The following is a 25,683-nucleotide window of genomic DNA, read 5'->3' as shown; positions in this document are numbered from 1 at the left end:
ACGCGGGATCAGTGACTTTTCAACGTGGCAACGATACCTACATCAAATTCTATCGAAAGGAAAACTAGAAAATATGAAAATACGAAACGATCGGTAGTTATAGCTAGAGATTGCGAATGTTTATGTAATTTATGGGACATCTAGGTACGAAAATGTATAGAATGTTCAAAGTGTTTAAATTATTTGCTATGTACGATTTGTGGATTGCAGGTAGAATTTTGCTTATTAAATTTAAAAAAAAAAAACTATATCTCATACGTATAATAATAATTCTCAAAATATTTTCTGGGCAACTGGACTGGAGTACCGTCTGTATTTTTCAACGATTCACATGAAACTCTGTTTTCTGTTTAATTATATGACACTTTTATATATCACATGATTTTCTGAATCGTTCCTGACGTTATCAATAATTTACCATAAATCGCAATTCGTACTGGTCTCAACAGAGAAATTCTTTTTAGACAAATTTTTACCCTTTCGATTTATATTATTAAAAAACAAATGGAACAAATCTCTACCTACAGGTTCGATTTCTCTAGTTTATAGAGACACGAAATGATACAAAAGTCCGTAGGCTTCTTATCGCAATGTGAATGCGGTACAGAAATTGACGATGAAGAACCATTTCTCGCGGACCAACGCGGAATCATTGTTCGATAACCCAACGACACTCGACGAGATACGACTCATTTTTTATTGACCGGCGTTCCACTCGTACGAGCATCGAATGGCGACTCTTCTAGCTCGTTTTTCGTTTCGTTCTACAGTTTCCTTTGGTCACCCAGTTCGTCCTCGACGCGTACATTTTTCTCCCCTTATCGAACGCAAAAAAAGAAAAAGAAGGAAAAAGATAGAGGTGTCTTTTCGTAATTTCTGGGCCGACAATCCAAGAACCGTGGAAAGTTTCCCGTGGCTCGGGAAGACTGATGAATACGAATCAGCGGACGGTCGACTTTTTAATTACAAGCCGTCTTCTACCGGTGTAAGCAATTTTCCGCACCGCCTCCCATCGATCTTCGAGATGACTGGGAATAAATGACCGCTTACGAAACTTCTGGAGGAAAGGCGATGCCGCTGCGAGGTGAACGTACACCGGTTGAATGAATGATGTGTAATTCCGATTTGCAGAGACTTTCGTTCCGCGTTTGCCCGTTTTGTAATTAACCATTGCGAATTTCTTGCAGAAAATTGGGATGACGAAGAAAACGAATGAAACGATCTCTCGATTTTCATCTCCAAGATTTATTCGTTCAAAGGTTATTATCAAGCTAAACTGTAAAAGCTATAAATATCCGTCTTAAACATCATCATAAGTGATGCAACTATCGACATTTATTTACTATAAAATATTAATGGTACGTATGTTTCGTATGCGATATCAGAAATGCAGACACAATTATAAACATAAGGAAATAATTATTTTCCGAGTTATTCGTTATTTTTTTACATTATCGAAGTATTAAAATGGATTTAATATCACCGCGCGTTCAGAATTATCCTACCTCGTTATCTCCCTATAATTTCGCTCCATTAATAAACCGTCAATCATTATTTATTAGCAGTTTCCCCTTTTCTCTGGTCTTCTATGTTCCGGGAAAGTGACTCGCGTCATAGAAGCGGAAGCGTCGGAGTCATTGTTTTCGACTTACGCGATAACGTATGCAAATTCGCCCGATCAAGCCACGCCATTCATTATTCATCGTTTCTGGTGGAACGGTCGTGTTAGCCCGCGAAATTACGAAACGATGAAAAGTCAGAAACTCGTTATTGAAAGGAAAAGGAGAAGAAGGTAGCGGAACGCGATTATATTACTGATCAGGGGGTGTGGAAAAGTGGAACTGGAGATGAAAGGGCGATGATACTGCGCGTAAATAGGCACGCGTACACCAGACGAGTGAGAATCAATTTTAATGCGGGACAATTTGCGATACAAATTCGATTCGACCCTCGGTGAATAATCTTGGCGGGCCAGCGACCGATTAAATCAGACTTTCAAATGAACCCAGAGGGGTGAAATTGGACTTTTAATTTGAGCGTCGGCTTCGTACAAGTGGCCCCGGTTATTGCTATCTTCATTAAATCGAATCTTTCTTCTAATCGTCAATTTACCGTTAAGCGATATGGAAATATCGAATCGCAGCGAATAAATCTTGTTTATTGGAATATTATGGAGAGCTTCATGCTCGAAGCGTTAAAATTGGCGCGCGCCTGCCGCGTTGATAATTTCCTGCCTGACTCTTCATCTTTGATATTTAAGCTCTTTAATTAGGAGAGCTCGTAATGGCAGGCTTGCAATCGAAATTACATATGTATTCCGCGAGTGCAAAGACAGAGCTGTTAAAAGGACACGAATGAAGAGGTAAAGATCTTTCAAATATCGAGATCTTTTTTCAATGGAAAATTTTATGTGAAGTGGAATTAAAATATTAATAGCCAGAAAGCGTTGGGAAATAGACTGTACGTTCATTAAAATATCGTTTCATGATGTAACGAGAGAAAGAGAGAGAAAGAGAGAGAGAGAGAGAGAGAGAGTCTCGCGCCAGCCGTCAAATATAAATAACTTATGGGCTATAATTAAAATTTATTGTTCACGAAGAGCTATAAAACCAGACTATTGTGATATTCAGAAGTGAAAGCAAATTGAAACTTTCGAGCTCAATGATAAAAATTAAACGAAGGTAATGTGCAATTTTATTATCGTTCGCTGCAGTTTAAACCATGCCTTGTGTCTTTATGCCAATTCATCGTTGCGATATTCGCTTCAACTAGCTCCTATCTCTTTAATTCATCGCGAGAACTGACAGGGGTCAATCTATGTGACAGAACGCCATTATTAAATAGATTGAGGGCGAAACTACCACCCATTACGTTTAATCGGAGCTATCGTCCAAGTCAAACATTTATTAAAATTTCTTTCTCGATAAATTCAAATACGAATGTATCAACCGAAGAAGTGTTTTACGTTAGTACTACAACTATCGAAGTTGCTATCATGAAAAGACACATAACGCAGTAAGAAAATATATTTTCCAAAAAATTATTCAGATCTTCGAAAATGCAGCATTATAGACCTATAAAATAACTCGGAAGTATCATGAATTTTGACCAATCCGATAATTCTAGTGTTGATATCTTCCCGTCTTCTTCAATCCACATTTCTTGATTGAAATTTCAAAAAAACTCCAACTTATTTTCTTGCTCTGATTTATTTTCGAATCGTCGTTATTAAAACCCTCATTCATAGAAGGGCAAATTGATCTCGTTACAGCCAAGGACCGTTGTAGCCAATCTATTTCGATTCTGTGACAAGATATTGGCTCTTTTCTGACTGACCATGTGGAACTTACCGGTGGTGGAGTTGATGAGAAAATAACCTTCCGGATTGCCGCTGGTGATGGAAAAAGTGAATTGTTGGGGCGAGACGTCGCGATCGAACGCCTGGATTTGAAGAACGCTCACACCTGCCGGAGAGTTCTCCAGGACCGATGGATAATAGACTGGAACTTCAGTCAACGGGGTGTTGTCGTTCCTGTCCAGCACCTCCACGTACACCTGCACGAAAATCGGCTGTGAATTATTCACGGGAGGTAGATAAATCCTCGCTATTGTGCGTTTGCGAAAAAATGGAAAAAAATTTGCCATATTGTTGTAAACTAGAGTTATTGGCGGATTTTTTAGCACCGAGTATAGCAGAACTTTGAGAAATGAGGATTATATTGTATCACGCGTGCAAAGCAGTAGAGATTAAGATAAATTCTGTTCGAAAATGATCGGTTTTGAATTTTAATCGGTACAAAATTATTGACGCAATTCGTTTGAAAGAAATAATTGCTAAAAGGTATCGTTTGAAAGATTCCTGGAATAATTTATTCTTTCTATCGATTACCGTTGAATGTGTAAGTTATGAAATGTACATTCGTGAACGTCTATTTTCTTCGCCCAAGAATGTAATCGAGGAAATTGATTTTAATGTGAAATGAAGCGAAAAGAGCAGGAATATTTGAAGTTTAAATTATAGTAATTAATGTATCACTTCCTGTATTAATCTTCTATAGATACTACGCATAAGACTAAAATCGTAGTTTAAAGTGAATACATATTATTAGAGAGCGTATTTTTAAACAATTCGGTAATAATCTTACTTCACAACGTTGGACAGTATCATTACTGAATTCTCATTTCCTTATCTTGATTATTTTCTACAATATCAGTTGCGGCATATATAATAAAAATTCACAGTATTGATTATAGTGCATTGCAGTGTCCACGATGAGATTTTAGCTGGTCATGTTAAATCACTAGTGCAATTTCTATCTATATACGCAATTATAAAAGTGTCGCAAATTAAACTCTTTGCGTCACGTCGGTAACAGAAAGCCTTTTTCCAATAGTGTAATGTACGTTGCGATATTATGGTGGGAGATAAGTGATACGAAAAATTTGTAGCGGTCGATAGAGAAAATTGGTTCTTTGACTAGCCATCGTTTCCTCTATTGGGAGCTTATGCACGTAGGAAGTACGAAATAAATAGTCGTTCGTGATATTTTCCCGATACAATGACAAAAATGTAATGGCAGTGTTTCTAGTTTAACGTAAACGACGTTACAAGCACTAATTCTTCAATAATTCCTTGATCATTGATCGAAACACAGATTTTTTACCGAGGAATTAACAACAAAGTGTATTAAATTGAAAAATTCATAAATACCCAAAGTTTTACTGTACATTTGCTATAATATTCACAAAATACAAAATATTTAAGTAAATTCTACTACTTCTCCCGAATTTTTAGTATTATGGTGTCCCAGAAAATATTTTTCGAAGATCAGTTATTTCTTCTTCTTTCTTTTTCATTAAGAATTATCCAACAAACCAATATCATTTGGGAAATATATCCACGTTAATTGTTGTGCCAATGTATTCTCTGCCTGTTCCTATTTTCATTGTCCGAGTGTGGACAATCAAAAATTTCGAAACACGAAGATATATCTCGGGACAGTATAATACATTAAACATGTAATTTATCTTCCGCATTGCACAAACCTGCAAACTCGAGCTCAGAGGAACCACTCCGTGATCCTGCGCGTACACCGTCAGCCAGTATCCTCTCTTCGACTCCACATCCAACATAACCTTCGTCTTGATGTTACCTAGAACGCCAAAACACATTTTATTAAAAAGAAAAAGAAAAAGAAAAAAAAAAAGAGAAAATAAAACATAAATCTAACGCAACGAAATATTCGCTCCTGTACAGCGATTCCAGAACATTTCTCGATCGTCAATAATTAAGAAAAAATCAAGTTATGCTCGATCGAAACGTCTCATCGCGTAACTAATCATGCAAACGGAATAGCTGAAAATAGCCACGGTATCGCGAAACATTTTCACCTCTTCGATATCACCGTGAGAGGACGCGAGCTGAGTAGGAACAGGTCGTCCTATGCGCGAAAAATAGGAAAGCAAAAAGAAAGGTGGGAAAAGGAAAGAAGGGAGGAAGAGGAAGACAGGGCAGGAAAGATAAGGAAAGAGACGTTATTACCGTCTTGCCAGATAGCTAGCAACAAGGACCGATATGAAATGACGTGCACGTAGATGGCGACTTGCCAAGCGTGCACCCGCGCGCGCGCTCTCGCGCGTCAGCGCAAAAATTGGACTGCATTCCTGTTGTTAACACGTCGAGCACGTTGTTCCGCGTGTCTTCGATCGTTTTTGCGACATTCCAGTGCTTACGGTCGGTTCTTGCACCGCGATACACGCCATCAATGAACACACGCTTGGTTTATTGCGGTATTAAAACGATAACGTCTCGATACCTGGCGACCAGTGGTCCACGAACGGGCAAAAGGCTAACAGATATCGAGGCAGCAAATAGAGGGAGCGAGAAAGAGAGGTGGAGACCTCGATTAATTAGCAATCCGTGATGTTACGTACGAGAGCAGATGTAGATCGTAATCAAGATTATCCCCGATTTGTTCTGTCAGTAATTGCATCTTCAGATTTCGCTGCAGCATCTTCATTAATCCCGATCTTTCGCGTGGCTCGACCCACCAGTTCCTCGATCGCTATACATTGTATGCGTGCCCAACAGTATCGGTATAATATCGAGCTCGTAATTCCACGATATCGATTAATTATCGGAGCCGAGGCGAAATTCAGCCCAGCGGGAGCCAGATACACGTCGGTGTCCTCGGTTATTTATGGCCTCGTTCCCGTAAAATTCACGGCCGTGGAATCGTGATCCGCGCTCACGATTTCACGATTTCCTCGGCCGAAGAAAAAAGATGGCTACACATGTAATTGAAGGATAGCGCGGCGCCTGAGATATCAATGGTTAATTTATTCTTCGATATATGTATATAATCCGGTATTCAGATAGAAAAATTTACTCGGTCGACGGAAATTATTAGATTCCTTGCGTTCAATGACTGGTATTTCCAGGACTGTTGGAATGCTGGTTTACATTAATATATTGAGTATATTATACTATACTATTTTTTTAGAACTTCCAATCCACCCGATATAAATCAAGAATGATTTTCTCAGAAGCTAAACTCATTAGCTCAACTTTCTGTCGATTTCTCAATCGCATTAGATAAATACACGTTTTAATTTTCAATACCTCGAAAACAAATAACTTACGCCCATGAGTTCGTTTATTTCAACAAAATGACAAATAATAACAAATTCCAAGATGAATATAGAAAATATATGTAATAAAAAATGGTCTTCGTAACATTATCTCTCATCATTCTCTGCTTTTAAATTTACACGTTTGATCAATGTTGTCTCTAAACGGCTCAAACATAGACCTAATCTCCAAAATTAAAGAAACAAAATTATGAGAACGATATGCAAATGTTTGCTTGCGGCGCACTGTACAGTGGTTATATCGAGAAGTTTTCAAAAATTTCTAACTCTAATCTCCGATATTCACGGTAATTCAAAAGTCCAAGTAAACTTTGATTAATCGGAAAGAAACGTCTCATTGACTCTGCGCTCTCCGCGATTGTTTCGTAGCCGCAGAGCACGCGTTACACGTGTTTTCGTGGCTCGTTCAAGCATAGAAGGGGTTCGGGGACGCAGACACGTGCTGCACGTTTAATAGTGATCCGTGGAAGGGGAGAATAAATTAAATTCGCTACCGTGAACGTAATTTGTACAAGCAGTTTATGCGATCGTATAATGGTGGAACGAACGAGACAGAAAGAGAAGCAGATACGACTATATGCTACCAAGTCGAATGCGATGCTCGCTTTTCATGCCCCAGTTTTTCGTCTAAACAACATTACGGACTTAATTTCTTTCCGGATTGTAACAGGGCGGCGGTCGCTTTCTCTCGCGACAAGAAACTATCTTTCTTCCGTGTCAAAAGATACGCTCCACGGAACTTTTTAGACAGGGATAGAGCGAAAAACCAGAGAAGGATGAAACGAGAAGAGAGATGCGAAGATGGTAGCTAATGGAAAAAGTTAAAGACAGAAAGATTTTCTTTGTAACACGGAATGAATTCGTTTGAACCTACGTTCGAGGATATAATTGGAGAACACGACTGGTTGAACGAAGTAATTTTCGGACAAAGAAATACTCATTTTATCTCATAATAATTAATTGTAATTTTAGTTACTTTTAATTGCTTATGCCGTTAGCTAAAAATAAAAAATGATCACTTTTGTTCTCTTAATTAGCGCCAAATTATTTACAATTCTTTTGGGACTCAAGTCGTCTATGCGGAATCGTTTTTAAATAAATCATTCAAAGTGAGAATGTCTTTCGTGTTATACACTTTTTTCCGTTTTCTAACTTATGAAGCCTGGATTCTCTGGTTTCTTTTCCCCGCACTGTCTAAGGAAGTTACGTTTAATTATCTTTAACGAATCCGATAATCTACGATACGAACATAAAATACAATACTACGATATACTCAAAATTCGAAAACAAATATTTTTAATGGAATATATAACCTCAATAGAGCTCAATGATGCTATAAAAATTATAACAATTCAGTATTCTTTTTAAGAGTTACCTTAGACAGTATTCTTCCAGAAACAAAAGATTTAACGAAGATAATATACCACTACAAGAACAGAACATTTAGAGAATAAAATGTATAATAAAACTTTCAGATAGTATTCTAATTCTACAAGATCTCGTGGCAATAGAGAAAAAACGAGAGTGCACGAATTATGTTCGATCAAAGTGGTCAATCTAGGATTAGAATTAAATCATTCTCGCGAAAACGAGTTTACCCGGTGCTTTACCGTACAGAATCATCGACGAGCGTTAGAAAACGAGAGAAAGAGAGAGAGAGAGAGAGGACGCGTTTTAGCTCGTCGCTAAATTAATTTTGCAACCCTATCGACGTCTATGTAATTGCAATGTCAACTTCGTTTTACTGTTTCCCAGCATTCCGCGGTATTCGCTGCTTCCATCGAATAAATCGAAGCATTTCAACCACTACGAATTAGCAACTTTCGAATAATCAATGTTAGATCGAGTTTCTCGTCGTACAAAGTTCATCTGGAGCATGCAATTTCCAAGTTGCCGGCTCGCCCCTTTCTGCACTCTCTGTTCCTCGGGAACATCGATGATTCTAATAATTATAATCGACGACGGGTAGGATTTCGAATAACTTGCTGCTCACTTTATTACGTAATGGTAGAGGGAATCCAGCGAAATTCCAGATCGGAAGAGACGTCCCTCCGTAATATTATTGCGAATCGTGCTCGTTACTAGATAGAGGGAAGATGGAATTTATCGATTTGGGAACAGAAGAAACGACGGTTTTGATTTTGGGTTGCTATCGAATGTACGATCTTTTGAAATCTCGGAATTCTTGTTTCCCGCCAGTTTTATCTCCCTCTTCAATTTTCGTGAAGCATACTCGGATGCAAACAGAAATAGAAGGACTGGTAAGTAAATTTAAGAAACTTAAAAAATTCTGACAGAATACATTTCTGTATTATTTGGTTGATATTTTTTCATCGCATATTTCACATTTCTTACATTTTATGTGCGTAATACAATCGTAAAGAATTTTAAGAATTTAGATAAATGTCAACGTTATATTTTTGAACAGTGAAGCATGGAAAAAGCCATCTTTTATTTATTACATGTTTCGCGTCTTTTTTCCTCCCTTTTTTTAATTTGTTAAAATTTTTCAATGATATACTTTGTTTTATATTGAACTGCGAATTTATTAAGTATATCGATGTACAGATAACCGCTGTCAATATCAAACCTACAGAAAAAGGATTTGTAGGCAATTCGAACAGTTTAATCGATCGGAGCATTCACCCGGCAAATGACAGATATGAAAGAGCCTGAATCTTGTCCAGCAATTCGATTTGCCAGCAATAAACAATAAATCACTTCGATCACACGAATTAACCTCTTCGAATTCTCAAACGTTTCAAATCATCGTCCATTTAGAAAGTTTAATAGCGATCGAAATCGTTCGCAATTAATACATCGATGCCAGTCAGTGATATATTATTTCGAGTATTATGTCAAATAACGCCATTCGGAGATTCAGGAATTCAATTCCACCATTTCCATAACACGATTCTGCAATCGGATCTATTTATGTTTCAAAGTTACGTTTCACAAATTACAAATTATCGATATTAATATATTTTCTTCTGTAGTGATAACAGGTTTGATAATAAAACCGATACAATTTTAGAAGTAATTTTTACAAATTACACGTCATGTAACAATCTTATTTGAAATAACATTATAAAAGAGAAGTCTGTGATCTACACTTTATAGATCGAAGTGGCTAATCACTTTTCAATAATTTAAGCAAATCAACAAAAACTAACTATAAATCAAATTTTTGTCCAAACCTGCTATAAATTTATAGTCAACTCATATTCAATAATAATAAACTTTGACACTTTTTAATATCAAACCTATATCTTTCCTTCTATTCCAATAAATATAATTTAACTATTGGATGTGCCTTTACATATTTGCAAGCCTCTGACTTGTCGATTCATTGACGTTAAACGTAAGTTGATGAATTATTGCGCAATGATGTACACATTCCAACAATTCCTTTTCCCAATCACACTTTATCAATACAATTTTCTTAACCACAATATCATTCAGGAAAGTCTCATCGATGAATTTCGAATGAAAATTTACGACGAAACATTCCCTTAACCACCTCGTACTAATCTCGAAACTAACAAAGGTATTCTACCTACGACAAGCAGAAAGAGAAAGAATTTCCACCAACTATACCACTCGTGCTAATATCATCGTGGCGAGACACGTGAAGTTTGACGACCCGTTGGTCATTAAATTCATCGGTCGTAAAGCGACTTGTTGCGATAAGTAATAGGAAGCAGTTAAGTTCTAGAGATCAAGCTGACGGTTCGATCTCCCCTACAGCCGACACCTTGACGAACGCACAGTTATTACGTCAAGAAGAATATCAGGATTCGTTTCGAGCAATTTGGTGCCGCGACGCGTTTCTAACGAGCCGGCGAGGAAATTCGACGAGCGTGTGTTAAAGCATTCGCGACGTGGCGCTGTTCCAACGTTTCATCATCGACTCGCGATCAAAGGCACGCGTGTTTGTTACAGAATCGGCCATCGAAAGCATAATCCTTGCGGATACTCGAGGGTCGAGTAGAAGAGCGTGAAGCGTGGCAAATATTTAATAAGTTCGCCAACCACGCTGTACATCGATAACTTCTTTAGTGATCTTATGGTTGATTGAACCAAATAAAAACGAGCTGCTACGATCTATAATATTTCGGATGATTGGTAGGTTGTTTGAGACATTTGCAATCGCTGTTTGTTGCGAAAGTCGATGTGGAAAGGATTTCGAAGAGTGGTACAGAGAAGAGTTTCTTGAGTAGTTTCTGAAATTAATAGATTTTAGCTGTATATATGATGAAATGTAATTACAGTCGCTGACGAAAGTAGTTGAAAGTATTAGAAAGTATTTACCATACAAGCTTTTTACGTATACACGTATATCGTATCAATTATGTGAAGTACGTATATAACGAAATTTCTTTAACTCTGTAACGATACACGACTGTCACGATTATAGTGATGGAAATTAATAATTGTTTCAGAATATTTAATGACCTTTTCTTCTGCAAACATCGATCAACCTTTCTTATCGTCATAATGAAAATAAAGCGAGGAAAGCTCATTAAGGTGCCAGGGATAATAGGGGTAACGCTGACAAAGAAATCTCATCAAGTATAACAAGTAGATTTTTAAGAAAATTAACTGAAAACGCACGACCTATCGTGTTTCATTGTCTCTACAGAATATACATTAATTTATGAAGCATTAAATAAAGAAATACGATATCTCTTCGTTTCTAAGTTTTTCTACAACGAAACAAAAGAAGTTTGAAAGACTATTTCTAGTCATTGCTTCAAGAGAGAAAAGCTAGAACAACATAGGAACCGAATCGAACACTGAGCATTTACTTAAAGCAATAACGTTAAAGAAAAATATCTACCTACAAGCCACGGATGCAAGTATTGCTCCGGGAATGAGGAGAGTTAGTTCCGTAAGATGTGGAAAACACGGCTAACGTTTTCGTCCGATATTCAATTGGTAACGTATACACTCCGAACTAACCATGAACTTTTACAACTTCACGAAACCGGCGAAATAAAATCTCTAGGAACTCGAACAACTATCACGAATCGAATATCAACATGAAAAAATTCTAATTAAAGTAAATCGAACGCGCTTTATTTTCCTTTTATCATTCAATTTATCATATATAGCCAAGCTTGCTTTAACATACGAATTTTATATGGAACGTGAGAATCACGCCAAACCTGAAAAACTTCCAACGTAACGTTTGGTAATCCGAAAAAGACATTGTAGCATTCCAGAGTCAGCGATAAACAAAAAAAGATAATTAAAAAAATGTAACAGAGAAATTACATTACAAACATTCGTGTACCTTAAATAATTTTCTATCGAGAGAGTCAAAATTATCTTCATAAAAACGCGACATAATTCCTACTTTCTATTATCAGTTCCTTTCATCCTCCGTATCTTCCAGATCGTGTGCCAATTTCGTGAAGAGCGAGAAGGAGGGTAACAACTTGGAAGGCGTTAAGAATCTTCGAAATCTTGAAAGGGAGGAGAGCCCGAGGAAAAGGGGAAGAGAGAACGATGTTTAGAAGAATCGTAAAAATCTCTTCTCGGTAATTTCAGCCAGGGCCGACCTATCCCATTTCATAAACGGCTGATACCATTTGGCGTCCGGGATCCGTAAGAGCTTCACGGAAGAGTTACAGAATTCGTTTTCGCGGGGGCTTTGAGCTTTTGTCCGAGTAACGATGCCTCTGCTCGCCGGAAACGTGCAGCGAGCCGATCGATGAGCCTTCGAACGGAAAACGCGCAATTTTATAGTCGAACCTGCCATCCCCGAACTATCCTCGCGACCTCCAACCCCCGTGAACCAGCTTCTTGTCCTTCTTTCATTCTTTTATCGAATTCCATCTGTCTCCATCTACCTCATTTTCTCTCTGACATTTCTCTCGACTCTCGATCCACCGCGGGGGAACTATGGCCGATCGTTAACCCAGATTCGAAACGGCGACACTTTAGACGCTTCGCCAATAGCCCGCGAATGTATACGTCTTGATCGCGACACTCCTCCACGGACGTCGAGAAACTAAGAAGCTTCTCCGGTGATCGATCTTTACGTTTAGTAGTCGATAGCTAGATTCGTTGAAACTGGCACGGAAACTTCCAGGATAAATATGGATCCGCCATTGTCATCGAGAAGTTTTTGTTCAGAAATGGGCGAGTTTAATTATCTGATAAAAAGTTGCTGCGACTCTTGAGATGTTTTATAATACGGGAATTAATTGAGACCAATGAATAAAAAGAGAGGGTAAGAGAGAGAGAGAGAGAGAGAGAGAGTAAATATATCTTACTCGGAGAGATAAGATTTATTCCGTTGAGAAATATATTTGGAATATTGTTTCTGTATGTGAGATTTTGCTGGATGAAATTATCCTTCCCGTGCTTTGACTGTGTCAATTTTGGTTTCTAACTAATGTGTAAGATTTGGTATAGAGATCTTGAATATTAAGCACTGTATGAAATCTTAAACGATACCCTTTTACCCTACATTGTTCATTGTTACTTCGAAGTAACTTTGTGAAGGAAACTCGAGTTGAAAGGTTATTTCAGCAAGTAGTTACTGGTATCCTAAGTCACATGAAAATACATACTTAACATCCCTATACTGCTCTGCAACCGTATTATAATATCGTAATAGAACCCGACAATGAACGTCAATTTCTTCCAATGTAAATTCCAATCAAATTTGCAAAGTTCTTCCACAAATATTTCCACGTTTAAAATACACTTCGATTACCAATCACCATAAACAAAATTTTCTCCAGCCATTCCATTTACCCCGAAAGTCATTTCTATACGGTTCGGTTATTACTTGCATCAGCTCGCAAGGACTTCTGCCTCTAATATTGCCACGCAAAGAAAGGAAATGTGTATTCAACTTATCCCTGTCACTTGTTTAACGTTTATTCGACAGGCAATATATCCACGTTCTCCCTTTCTCACATAATATATCCATGTCATATGGCCACGGGGATACGATAATGTTTTTCCACCCTTTTTGATCCTCTTTTTTTTTCATGAGGATATGGAAAGAAAAAGGCAGCATACTACGCGGAGATGTTCGTTCTAAAGCTCTGCTTAATAGCCTGGAAACACCTTTCGACCGTTTCTAAGAAGCGATTTCCCGAATGCAAGCCCATTTGCGCGCCGGAACCGAGGGTCGGCGAAAGCCTCTTACGCACGATAAGGCGATTGGTTTCCCGCGCGGTGGCCGCGTTGATTAAACTACAATGAGGAAAATTAAACGTAAGAAGGTTTCTCCTCGGCGAGTGAAGATAAGGCGCACAGCAGAAGGGTAGATATATTTAATCCTTTTATTAATCTCGAATACAAAATTTTTCGTTCATCGGCTGGCGAAAGCCGTCTAATTTCTTTGCATAAACAGACAGAAAAATGGAGATATCGTATCTTATTATTTAATCATCAAGTTCTATAAGAAAACGTCACACTTGACTTCGCTGTCTTTGTGTCTAAGGTGTATTATAAAATGATGACCAGAATGCATTTAGAAATTTCAACATGTAAAAATATACAGACTGCACATAATATTCAAAGATACAACAGAACGTCCAAAGTAGCGTACTCGTTATAATATTTGGTAGACGAAACAAATCTCTAAGTTCCACTTATTTGCCTGTCAAAAAACAGAAAAAAGGGAGAAATATATAAGTCTGTACAAATATCAGCAGTGTACTGGTGAGTAAATATATATAGAAGGCAGACAAAACACAGCTCTCCTCTTTTTTCCTCTTCTTTCACGCGTTTCTTTGTAACGACACAATAGAACTGAGAATGTAATTGTATGGAGGAAAGTTCGAAGGCAGTAACAAGACTAAAATAAAATAATATAGGCCAGAGAGCAGAAGAATGATATAAAACAGTCTAATAACCTTTGCTCTATTGTCGTTGAGGTATTTCCACGGAGGCGGCCTCGTACTCAATAAGGAGAACGTTATCGAGCATTCTGTGCATGTTTGGAATACGTTACACGCGGAACGTAATAACGTACGTGCGTAATTTCTGTTCTCGCGCGAGCTCGTTACACCCTAGCCGCGGAATTTACGTCCAAGATGGACGATGGAACGTTACAAAAGTACCCTTCTATACTTCCTATATTTCTGGAAGGAATTTACGATCATAGTCCGTGAAGAAAGTCGCGGCCGACTCTGTGAAAGTGCTTTTTACTTCGAGCAATAATGTTAATTTGCGAAAGAATACAGGCTATTGTGGAAACTCTAAGAGAATATTTGCTAATATAGCAGACAAATATGGCCACAATCTTAGCATAGAGATAAAGTTGTAGCAGCAATTAGATAGACATGTTAGAGAAATGGAAGTACTATGGGAAAACTATGCTATTAAAGGTATACCCAAGGAATATTGAAATAAATTGAGCAATATACTGATAAGTATACAAAAAGATATAAATACTAGGTTGTCCGAAAAGTGTCTTTCTTTTACAGACGCGTCTTTTACAACGATGCATTTTTACACAAACATGAAACCTAATCTGTCGAACGTTGTGATCTTTATTTTGATAGAACAAAATAGATCATACGTAATTCGATAAAATAATATAAAACGAAAAATGTTGTGCATGCATTATTTCCTTATAAAACGAAAGAAACTTTTCGGACGACCTAATAGAAATGTATTTCGTTAGTCACGAGAAGTAGTATCTTCAAATGAGATCAGGCGAATAGATGGTACAATGTAATGTTACAGTCATGATCCATGAATAACACAGTTCAACACTAATTGTAGACCTAATCGTACAATTTTCTACATAATTTTTCGAAATCACGTTCAATTCGCGCGGTCATGCGAAACCGTGAACACAGTAGCTTCCCCATAAACCAAAAATGCCAGAGGGAAATCAGACACACGGCCATTATAACCATTCACAGGCCGTTTCCTCTTAACTTCTCGTGGCAACACACCGCGTGAAAGCCCGAACGCTGATTCTCAATTGCTCGCAAGTAAATAATGCGGTACGCGATTTCTCTGAATCTGGATCCGTTCATTCGCGGCGTTATTTACGACTTAATGCCAGGCGGAAATTCGACAGCGTGAAATGGAGGGAAAAGAACACGAGGATGGCAAATCGTTCCGAGATAAAAGCATCAGCGGTGCAACGAAACAGACGAGACGCGGTGTCGTGTCGGCTCGTGCAAATTCTTCCATGCGTTCCGGATCCAAATCACCACAGGCAAATTGTTCTGGGGTTCAATCGAAAACGCGTTTTCACGAAAAGCTTTTAACGACTAAAACGTCGACCCGACAAAGACTTTACGATCGCGCTATTACCATTCATGCTGTTGCGACTAACAAGAAAAGTGCAAGACGTTCATCACAAGTCATCGATTTAATTCAAACTTCGACCAGTGATGGTATTTGTCATTTTGTTTATAGAAATATGTACTCCATTATGGTCCATGGACAGATAATCAGATGCTCAATATTTTTCGAAACCATTATGGACCAAGCGATAGCGCAACATTTCATGTGCATTTTATTTTTTATTATTTTATATTATTGTAATTTTGTCTTTTTTAACATTGTAGGTATAGAGGAAAATACTACGGATTTGTTTAACATTTTTTTCTTCGCTCTTCCTTTTTGCCAGATAGATGCTACGATTTATTCACAAACTATCATTTTTTAAATCATGAGAAAGTATTTGCTGTGTCTCTCTGTGGCGTAATGGTCTTGTTTCAAATTGTTTGTTCGATAATATTGCACAATTTCGCCATTTCTGTTTTGACTTAAAATGTACATGTTGCTCGTCCAATGTATCAGCAATTAAATTAAAATCGATCTAAATTTGTTTCCATTGGATGATGAAAAAGAAGCCGAAGGTAATCGACAATTGACATTTCGTACGCAAATATCTCGTTTATCTTCCTGTTCTTTTTCTCATATAGCGTAAACCAATTGTCGGAATATTACCTTTGCAATGACGTCGCCGATCGTCATGCATTGCGAGCGTTTCCATGTTTCCAAATATTTCTCGTTCATCGTTCCGAAGAGAACAACGTTAATCGAATTCGCGTGCAAATTGTTCGCACAGAAGATTCGACGGTGGCCAATTAGCGTCAAATAAAGTGATCGCTGCGTTTTCAGCACAGTCTTTTTCCATGGACGAAAACTTATTTTACACTCTGTGAAACTACGGCATAGTCGTAGTTTTTACTCGACAAACTTTTACGAAACTTCGGTATCGCTCGCTGTAATATTTCGAGTAAAAAATTTTTTTTAGCGGAGAACTTTTTTATTTCGGTCAACGGCAACGTTGGTATTTTACTTTAAACGACTTTTATCGAATCCCGATAATGTTTCCGGTCTATGGCAATTAATAACGTAGAAATTAATACGCGTTCTCCTAATTAGTTCGTTTGTACGAAGTTTCGAACCAAATTTAGTCGCCAGCCTTGTGTTTCGTTTTTTAGTACATCTATAGAAGTCAATTCGTTGTTACTTTTTATAATTAATAGGCACAGTGATATCAAATTGTATATGATAATTCTTGGAAATTATAGTATTTGGCTTCTTTGTCCATAAATATTAACTAAAATATAAACTGAATATTTATAATGATAAATCTAATGTAAACATTGTATCAAGAGAAGTCAATTCGATCAATTTATTCAATCAGTACAAGTCCAAATCCATAATCTAAATTTGAAACTTAAATCGACTAGATAAGACGCTCAGTCGTTAAACAAGCAAAATATGGAAACAAGATATCCTAAGTTATAAAACTGAAATATTTGTACACACTCATTTCAAGATGTGTAGTTAATTAGAAATATCTATATCAATCAGACATCTTTCATTTATTTCGTCGAGTATTTGAATAAAAGCTTGGAAATTCCTAAACAGCCCCTTCGTTTACAATTTGCATGAATACCATATAATCAACGTTGTTAAAACTGTTTATGTCAGGCCTCGCTAAAGCGTTCTACAACGATATTGCTGTTTTCACGAGTAATTAGTCGAGCGTTCGTATTCGGTCGAATAAATCAGGATGGAAAACACGATGGAATTGCACGCGTTTCCGTCTCGTACACCTTTCTTCCGTCGCGCCATGTAAATCGGGTTTAACGACCCCGTCGAGTACGCGCATTCTTGAGAATATAATCAATGCCGGCTTCTCTTTCGGAATTTCTCGAATAGTAGGACTCTTTCAGCGATCATCGGTCGTTCGAATATCTCACGAATCGTGAAATTCCCGCGTCAGCAATTTCCTTCCTTTTATATTGGAATTATAGACGAAATAGACGAGAACTTCTCTGAAGCAAACGTAAAAGCAGAAAAAAGAAAAAGGAAAAGTAGAGGCAAGAAGAAAAAATCACGAGTTCATCATTGTGACACGATCTCCTTTGTCTACTGTTATGCACAGCAGTTCATGGGGAACGACTCGCGAAAGTTTTCATTTAACGAGCCTGTACACGTACCTATCGTGACCATTATTTTCATCGGTGTACGTAAACTCATTATATTCCCGGTTTTACGTCGTGGGCCATTACAATCGCGCGAACGCAAATAACTCGACAGCCAAGCTCGATGCCCTCGAACGTCATCGAAGTTCCATCGAAGAGCGCGTCGAGTTCGTTTGATTCCGCAGGATCTTTTGTGTCTCGGTTTTTAAACGGCAATGTAAGTTTTGCTCGAGTTACTGGAAGACTTTGTACTTCGTTGGCATGTATAAGAGATAAAAAGTTGGAATAACGAAGTAAATTCCTTTTCCTCACTTTGTTATTATTTTTTTTTTTTGCGAAAGGCGAGTTTTAATGTGAATAATGGAAAGTTCTGTATTTGAAATTAGCGCGAAGACGGGGTATCATAGAAAATCTGTAAATAAAAGTATAACTCAAAAACGCGAAAATATGGATCTTTGAATGTGAGAATATATTGCTTATCTGATTGAGTTACGAGGGAGATCCTGCCGGTGAAAACAATTTATTAGGCAATTTCCATTATTATCTGAATAATTATACCATTTCTAGTAGCATCACGGTTTTATGGCGGGTACGGCATGGCTACGTAAACGGGATGACTATGAACGAATTAACGGAAGTAAAATTAACAGCTGGCGAAATAAGGTCTGCTATCTCATTGGAAGTACATTCGACCTTTCTTCGTTAAACCTAAATTACTTCGTGCCGAGGCTGTTGCAAACCGACCGAGGAGAGAGCCACGATTCTCATAAAAATCCTTCGTTTCCTCGTTCGCCCTTTAATTAGATCGAATGAACGCTTGAACTACTGAAATATAAATCATCGACAGTCTCCTGGTTGTTCGTTCGACCGTTTATAAAATAATATCATTTTTCAATTGTACAAGATAAAAGAGAAACCATTAAATTATACGTTTTAAAATTATTAGAATCTTTAGAGTACAATTCTGTTCAAAGATTTCGATCATAGAACACTATAAATCGGAGCTAGGTTCAGAGACAAGCTGAAGTTGATCGAAGAGGGATTACGCGAACGGCGAATGTTCTAAACAAACTGATCAGTTTGGAAGGCGATCCGAGTGCAACAACGCGAATTAAGAGTGAACGAATTCAGACCAGGCGGACTGAACGATTTGAAACTGGAAATGTGGATTCTAAAGAATTAGTGCTGTTCCAAATAGAAAAGCACCAGTTGAAACAGATAAAAACAAAACTGCATCAATTTATACAAACTCCTCTTTCTTATTCTAAATTCATAAACACCTACTTTACATTTCAATTCATCCCTGTAGTTGTGCTCGCATATACATTAAAAAACACTCCATATATAATGCTGTGGCTTTTTTCTTTTTATCAAACAAAACAAAATTCATCGTAGTTGGTCTTTTGGTTATGAATCGTGTTATATGTTGCTAAGGCGATACTTAAATCGGTCATGAAACGAGGAAAAATATATTTAATTTAATGGAAACCGTGTAACGAGTAGCGATCGACGAGGAGCAGAGAGAGTCTTGGCGAGCGATATTTCCGATCACGTTCGAAGAGTTTCCAGAGTAACGAAAGGAAAACGAACGCCATGCTATGAAAATAACTATCAGAATCATTCCCAAGGAGGTCGTTATTTCCTTTTAATACGAGAAAGCTTTTCTGTCGACGACAAAGTCGGTTACCGTGAATTATCGTCGTCTATAGGGTGCCACGAGATCCGCCTTCGTCGTGTATTTCTCATCTTCTTTGTTCCTTCGTCGTTCAGAAGCCAATACCCTTTCGATCTTCTGTATTTCTCTTCGCCTGCCTCCCACCAGTCTTGTAAAACGTTACCTTTTACGACAAGACGGTTAATTTTCCATCAAAACCGAATATTCTATTGTCTTTTTCGTTCTATCTCTTTCCTCGAAACCAGACCGTTCAACTTTTCCTCTGAAGTTTAGTTTTTCAATTGGTATTCTTGCTACTGTATATCTGACTTTGTCGGTCCATGATGCGCAGATGCTGAATTTTACAATTCAGCACAGATACGAAGATCTTCGTGCTCGTTTGGTTGATACACCGATCAAGGGTTTATGTATCTGTGGTGAATATTCTTGTATAAATTCATCGATAAAATTAAGGAATATTTAGAAAAATCTGAAGAAATCGTCGGTCAAGCCTCTACAAACTTCTTGACTTTCTATTTCTGTCTCGAATCTTTCTTCATTTTTACAAATTTTTCTTCGCGTTAACCAGGTACCGACAACGTCATGAACGAAGATTGAGAAACTGGTTCGCACAGAATTAAGAAAATTACAAGATTGCAAGACTTGTAGTGCACGCAGCGTTATTACAAGCACTTATTACTACCCCGTTCCCTTCGTAAACGCCTATGACACACGCGTTAATATTCTGCCACCTTAAACTCGGCCAATGTAAACGTTACAATAAAAGGATCGTATTAAAAGCTTCTTATCGCCTTGGTCTTGTCGATAATACCCGATAAATCGATAGCTATCCATACGTTATATCTGCGCTCCATTGATCGAATCGAAGATAAATGGAAGAACTGGATGGAGAGCGTTGCTGGTTCGCGCGAACGAAATAGGATTAATAGAGTTTCACTCGGGGGAAACGCGTTTGGAGAATAAAGGCGTCCGGTTGATCAATCCTTCCGTATAATAGGCGTTCAGGTAATTGAGGTGCCGCGATACTCACAAGGGTCCTCGAGAGAGGAAAGGAAGAAATAAGGGTGTCAATAACACCCAGGCCAGGCCAATGTACTTACGTAAGAGTACAGGAACAGAGAGAAAATTGTCTGATTACGGGGCGAAAAGCATTTCTCTCCCTCTCCTTGTTAAAAGTCGCCCGGTGGATAGCTATGCTCGGGTAACGGCGTTCATCAAGCTACAATTACGCTGTCCTCCGAGTGCTTTTTACTCCCGTCGCCGAAATTTTCTTCCCGTTTTACGACCAAGCAATTTTTCCTATCTCGTACTCTCGTTTTCTGCCTCCACAGACCAAGCAGAGCGTAATTTTTATGTGCAGTTGCGAGACCTTTTAAATAATTGAATTATCATCCTTACATATTTCTTCAACAGTGTTTTGTGTATTTTTTCTTGTTCTTTTTTTTACTTGTAATTCATATCTGTAATTTTCCGCGAATAGGGACTTATTTATTAATAAATACAAGTACAATATGCAAATTTTTAGCACTAGAACTACAATGTACTGTAATATATATATATATATATTAATGATGATTACTATAAATTTATCAAAACGAAAATTACACATAACCGATCTATCACTGTAATAGAAATAACTAAAAATTCCATATTAGCAAATAAAATTTTCAAGCGATAAAATACATCTGTGGATTGTGCAATAAAAATAGAAACGAAAATACGAACACAGCGACGGCTGAACATTTTCTGCACCTTGACAGAAGCCAGAAAATAGCGAAAAGTTCCGACGATTTCATGCGATACATTCATATCAGGTTCGAAAAAGAGGCGAAAATCGTGGGATACGAGGTTTTACAAGTATTCGGGAGCACGGTGCTGAAGAAAACTCGTTATGCATGCAATCACGTGACGCGGAACATCCGGATGCAGAGGTGTTCTTTACGGAAGAGGGCAAGTTTTATGCTCAGTCGGAATACGTAAAAATACTGCTGGCAGAAGTAGTAATCGAACGTGTCGTAAAGGTGGAAAACCATCGCATGGAAAGCGACTAGTGTGGCTCGTTGCAGACCACGAGGACAGAACAAAGGAAGCACGTACAGCCACCAGAACAGTGAATCGGTCGAACCGATTTTACTTCGCCACGATTCGGAAGCTATTCGACATTTTACGTCCGTTTGATCGACATTGCTGGTGTTACAACGTGAAAGGTCGCGAAAGACTTTTCTGAATGGCGGCTTTTTTCAATACGAATTGTCAATTTTTCTTGGAATAATAGAAAAGTTCGAAACGACATCGCGCCATGTGTAATTTCAAATATCACCGGTATCAGGAGAAAGTTCCTAGACAATTATTTTAGAAAATAATGTAATAAATAAATCCTATACACCTTCATGATTCAAATTACACGCTGCTGGCGTTCCATAGAAACTAGCTTCATTCGAGAAGAAATGGAATAAGGTCGGCCCTGGCCAGCAAGCTGATTCATTTAAACAGATCTTTCGTGGAACGTACACTGCGCGTGCAATTTTTAAAACAGCGTTAATCGTTGCTATATCTATTTGTATGAATAAATAATAATAGTCGGGAAGAAGAAAACGCAAATAATAAATACTTCAAATCGACAAAAGAAACGTATCTTTTTAACTTCGCCAATAATTCGCGGAACGAATTACCTCTGACGTTCATCCGTAGCGATACTAACGATCCGAACAGAAAATACAACCCACAATCTCAAGAGAAGAAACCAACGCAAATAAGAAATGTTACAAGTTGACAAAAGAAATGTCTACCATTAATTCACAGAACCAATCAGCCGATATTTGCCCGTAATAATACTAACAATCCACAGGAAATGCAAACGTTAAATTCAAAAAATACATAACCACAACCTCGCAACAAAATACCAAGGTAAGTAAAAAACGCTGTAAACCGACAAAGCAAGTGTAATTCTGCAACTCTGCCATTAATACACGGAACCGATCATCCCATATTCACCCTGTACACCCTAGTCCCACCGAGTACCCCATTGAAAATCCAATAACGCGTCGCTGGTTACACATTAACCGCCATTAAGATGTCAACGGGTGTTCGACAGTTCGCAATGCCCTTCCGTATCGCGTGCATGCACGTCGCGGAAGATTCCAGGCCGCAAACAGACGACACGAGAGCATGTCGGGCTTCCGAGAAACATGTTCCTTGCGTGTGATTGATAGCGCCCGTCTCACGTGACACGTGCTACACGTACCGCTTTTGCAGTCGAGAAACCGGTCGAAACCGTGGCCGACAGCCTCTCGTGTAATTTCGCCGGACGCGGCCAATTGTCTCGGGAGCTCTGAAGAAAAGGGAATCAAAAGGGCCGAGAGGAAGCGCGCAACTACGACACGGAACCGACAGAGATCATATCGTCAACAACTTGGCCGAGACTGGTTCCTCGGTTGTCGCAGAAAACTTATGTAATTGTAGTACAGGGACACGGAGTTGGTGATAGTTGAACCTCGAACAGCTTTCTGAGTTTTCAACCAGCAAGCAGAATGTAAATGTTAGCCCTATAGAATGTCATGTGAGCTAGATGTTGTGTACAAGCACGTTCATAAGGATCAGAACATTTATGAGAACATAAGAAAACTAAAAAGTTATTAAAAAGTTATCAAAATTTATGAAAATCATTATTTCATTTGAGATATTAGATTGCAAGGAAGCCAAATTCCGTGGACTTTCTTGTCTAATTCATTTAAAACTCTTCAGTAGAATTCAGAGTAGAAAACTGTGAGTGTCAACATCGAGTTACCTCGTTAATTTGTTTTAAAGCACCTGATAAACTCGATAAAAGAGAATAAAACCGTTTTCCAATTCTTAAACGCATATAAAATAACAATATTACAAATTCAATTGAGTTGTCGATAAAAGTGAATGATATCGTCTGCAGTCGTTACCGAGGGGGGATAAAAACAACGTTTATTTCAAAAGGCGATAATTCCTCTTCTCCGCGTTCATATCGTTTCCGCCTTTTCTTTTCTTCTTTTTTTTTCCTTTTCCGATAATCGATTTTCCCGTCGAGACGGATCGAAAAAAATAGACGCAAATAGAGCCATTAACGGCTCGTACAAGAGTAGCAAGAGAGAAGAGAGATACAAGGGAGAAGGTCGTTCGATTTTCGAACGGACTACCTTCCAATTTTCCAGGCATTCACGCTCGTCGACTAACCGTGTCGTTCTTTCTTCCTTTCAAACGCACATACCATCGTGACGGTTCGTCGAACAGAGACGAAACGATGGAAGAAGACCGGTGAAAAGGAGGAGCTTGCGTAGGAGGGAAAACGAAGTAGCGAGGAAAACTTTCAGAAATCGTCCAAGTTCCGTATAGAAACCTTAACAAAAAAATCACATCGAGCAGATGGCACTTGGAGCGAAAATGTGTCGATGTGAACGAAATATCAAAGAATTCTTTTCTTCTGCTTATAGAGTTAATTTATATCATATACGCTATTATCTATATCAAAAGTTAATTTACGTTTATAGAAAAATTATTGAGTAATATTCGACATTTCGTTTATTCGAAAGTATTTTCTACATTTTTCTAAATTTGTTGCTAAACGATCTATTTAGATCAATTATACTTCGTAGATTTTAGATTATGGTAAAAGGAAGTAATCAATCATAATTCTTTTCACATAAGTAAACCAAGTTCCTGTTCAACAGTAAAGAACTAGTAGTTTCTAGATCTCAGATTACGATAAGAAACAGTAATCGATCATAATCCTTTCCTCGCAAGCAAACAAAATTTTGATTAAAGTGTATGCACAAGATTACAAGATTGGTACTTACACTTCTTTTCTTTTTTCACTCCTTTTATTACTTCCTGCAAAGTCCAAAGCATCGGAAGGAATAAAACTCTATACAAAAGCTGAACCAATCGACCTCACTTTTCACGAATTTTTCAATTTTCGAGCCAGAACAGTGCTCGACCTCTTCAAAAGATTTTTGCTGAACTTTTCAATTGTACGAATTTGGACAGTTTGACTTGATTCTCCGGCGCGATTCAAAAGAAGAATAAATAGCAAATAATTTTATATATGTTTAAAGGTTACGTTTTCAGATATCAATGGCCGAGTTTCAACGTTTCGCGTGTCGAACTCTTTCTGTCGAATCGCTTGTTTGATTCGCTAATTAGGAAAAGTTGTTTCGCTGACTTCGACCCAATTAACCAGGAAAAAGTGTAACGCGAGCGGCACTACACACTGATATTTTTACATTTCTTGTTGCAATCTGATTGCAAGACCTTTAAATGGATGAAGTTCGTGCTCGTTAATTAATGTAATTAATATACGAAATTAATTTTGATTCGAGAAGTTCCGTTGGTCGGCGAGCTCGTTGATGTTTTAAGATCATGGTCTGATTAGTAGTGAGTAATGATCCCTTGTAATTACGTGTAAAGAGAACGTAAATGATTGATGCTGGAAAGCAGCGTTAATCGCTAACTGTTTCTAGTAGATACGCGCGATTGAAAATGCCACTTTGTGGTATTATCAGAACAAGTAGCAAATCTGCAGCAGGATTTCGCGAATCTCATATTTCACATTCATTTAATGGTAGTAACATGGTAGCAAAAGTCGTTAAAAAAAAAAAAATATGAAAGAACAGAAATAATATAAATAATTTAATTCTATAATAGTATTTTGAAAATGTCTCGCGTTCTTGTATTTAGAACAGTAAATTCGTCTAACAAATAGTATCAATCTTCGGATTTGACAAACATTTCAATTAATATAAACGTCCATCGTTTGATTGTCACAAATGATATTGCAATCTTTATTGTCGCAGCTCTATAAATTCGATCATACTGACAAACAACAGAAACCGGAAACCCATGCAAAATAGCGAAACTTCGAGCAACCAACCTGAAACGAAGAAAGCTAATACACTTCAG

At 37.9% G+C, this 25,683-nt stretch overlaps 1 protein-coding gene and 1 long non-coding RNA gene across 14 annotated transcripts in view; one reads left to right on the top strand and one right to left on the bottom strand.

The window, feature by feature from the left end:
• LOC122568651 (fat-like cadherin-related tumor suppressor homolog) overlaps nt 1-25,683 on the bottom strand; it is a 496,717-nt gene that overhangs the window by 62,099 nt on the left and 408,935 nt on the right. For all 13 annotated transcript variants that reach the window (XM_043728621.1, XM_043728626.1, XM_043728623.1 and 10 more), the window contains 2 exons: nt 5,047-5,153; nt 3,351-3,555 (listed from right to left, as the gene is read on the bottom strand). In XM_043728621.1, coding sequence (XP_043584556.1) covers nt 3,351-3,555; nt 5,047-5,153 — 312 coding nt within the window. The remainder of the gene's footprint in view (nt 1-3,350; nt 3,556-5,046; nt 5,154-25,683) is intronic.
• Nucleotides 798-3,400, top strand: LOC122568655. Its single transcript, XR_006317171.1, has 3 exons — nt 798-1,114; nt 1,188-1,358; nt 3,272-3,400. It is a non-coding gene; the product is annotated as an uncharacterized LOC122568655 (long non-coding RNA).

The sequence above is a fragment of the Bombus pyrosoma genome, linkage group LG6, assembly GCF_014825855.1.
Source record: "Bombus pyrosoma isolate SC7728 linkage group LG6, ASM1482585v1, whole genome shotgun sequence".
Classification (NCBI taxonomy): Eukaryota; Metazoa; Arthropoda; class Insecta; order Hymenoptera; family Apidae; genus Bombus; species Bombus pyrosoma.
The sequence above is the reverse complement of the archived record's forward strand: the minus strand, read 5'-3'. Positions and strand labels throughout refer to the sequence as shown.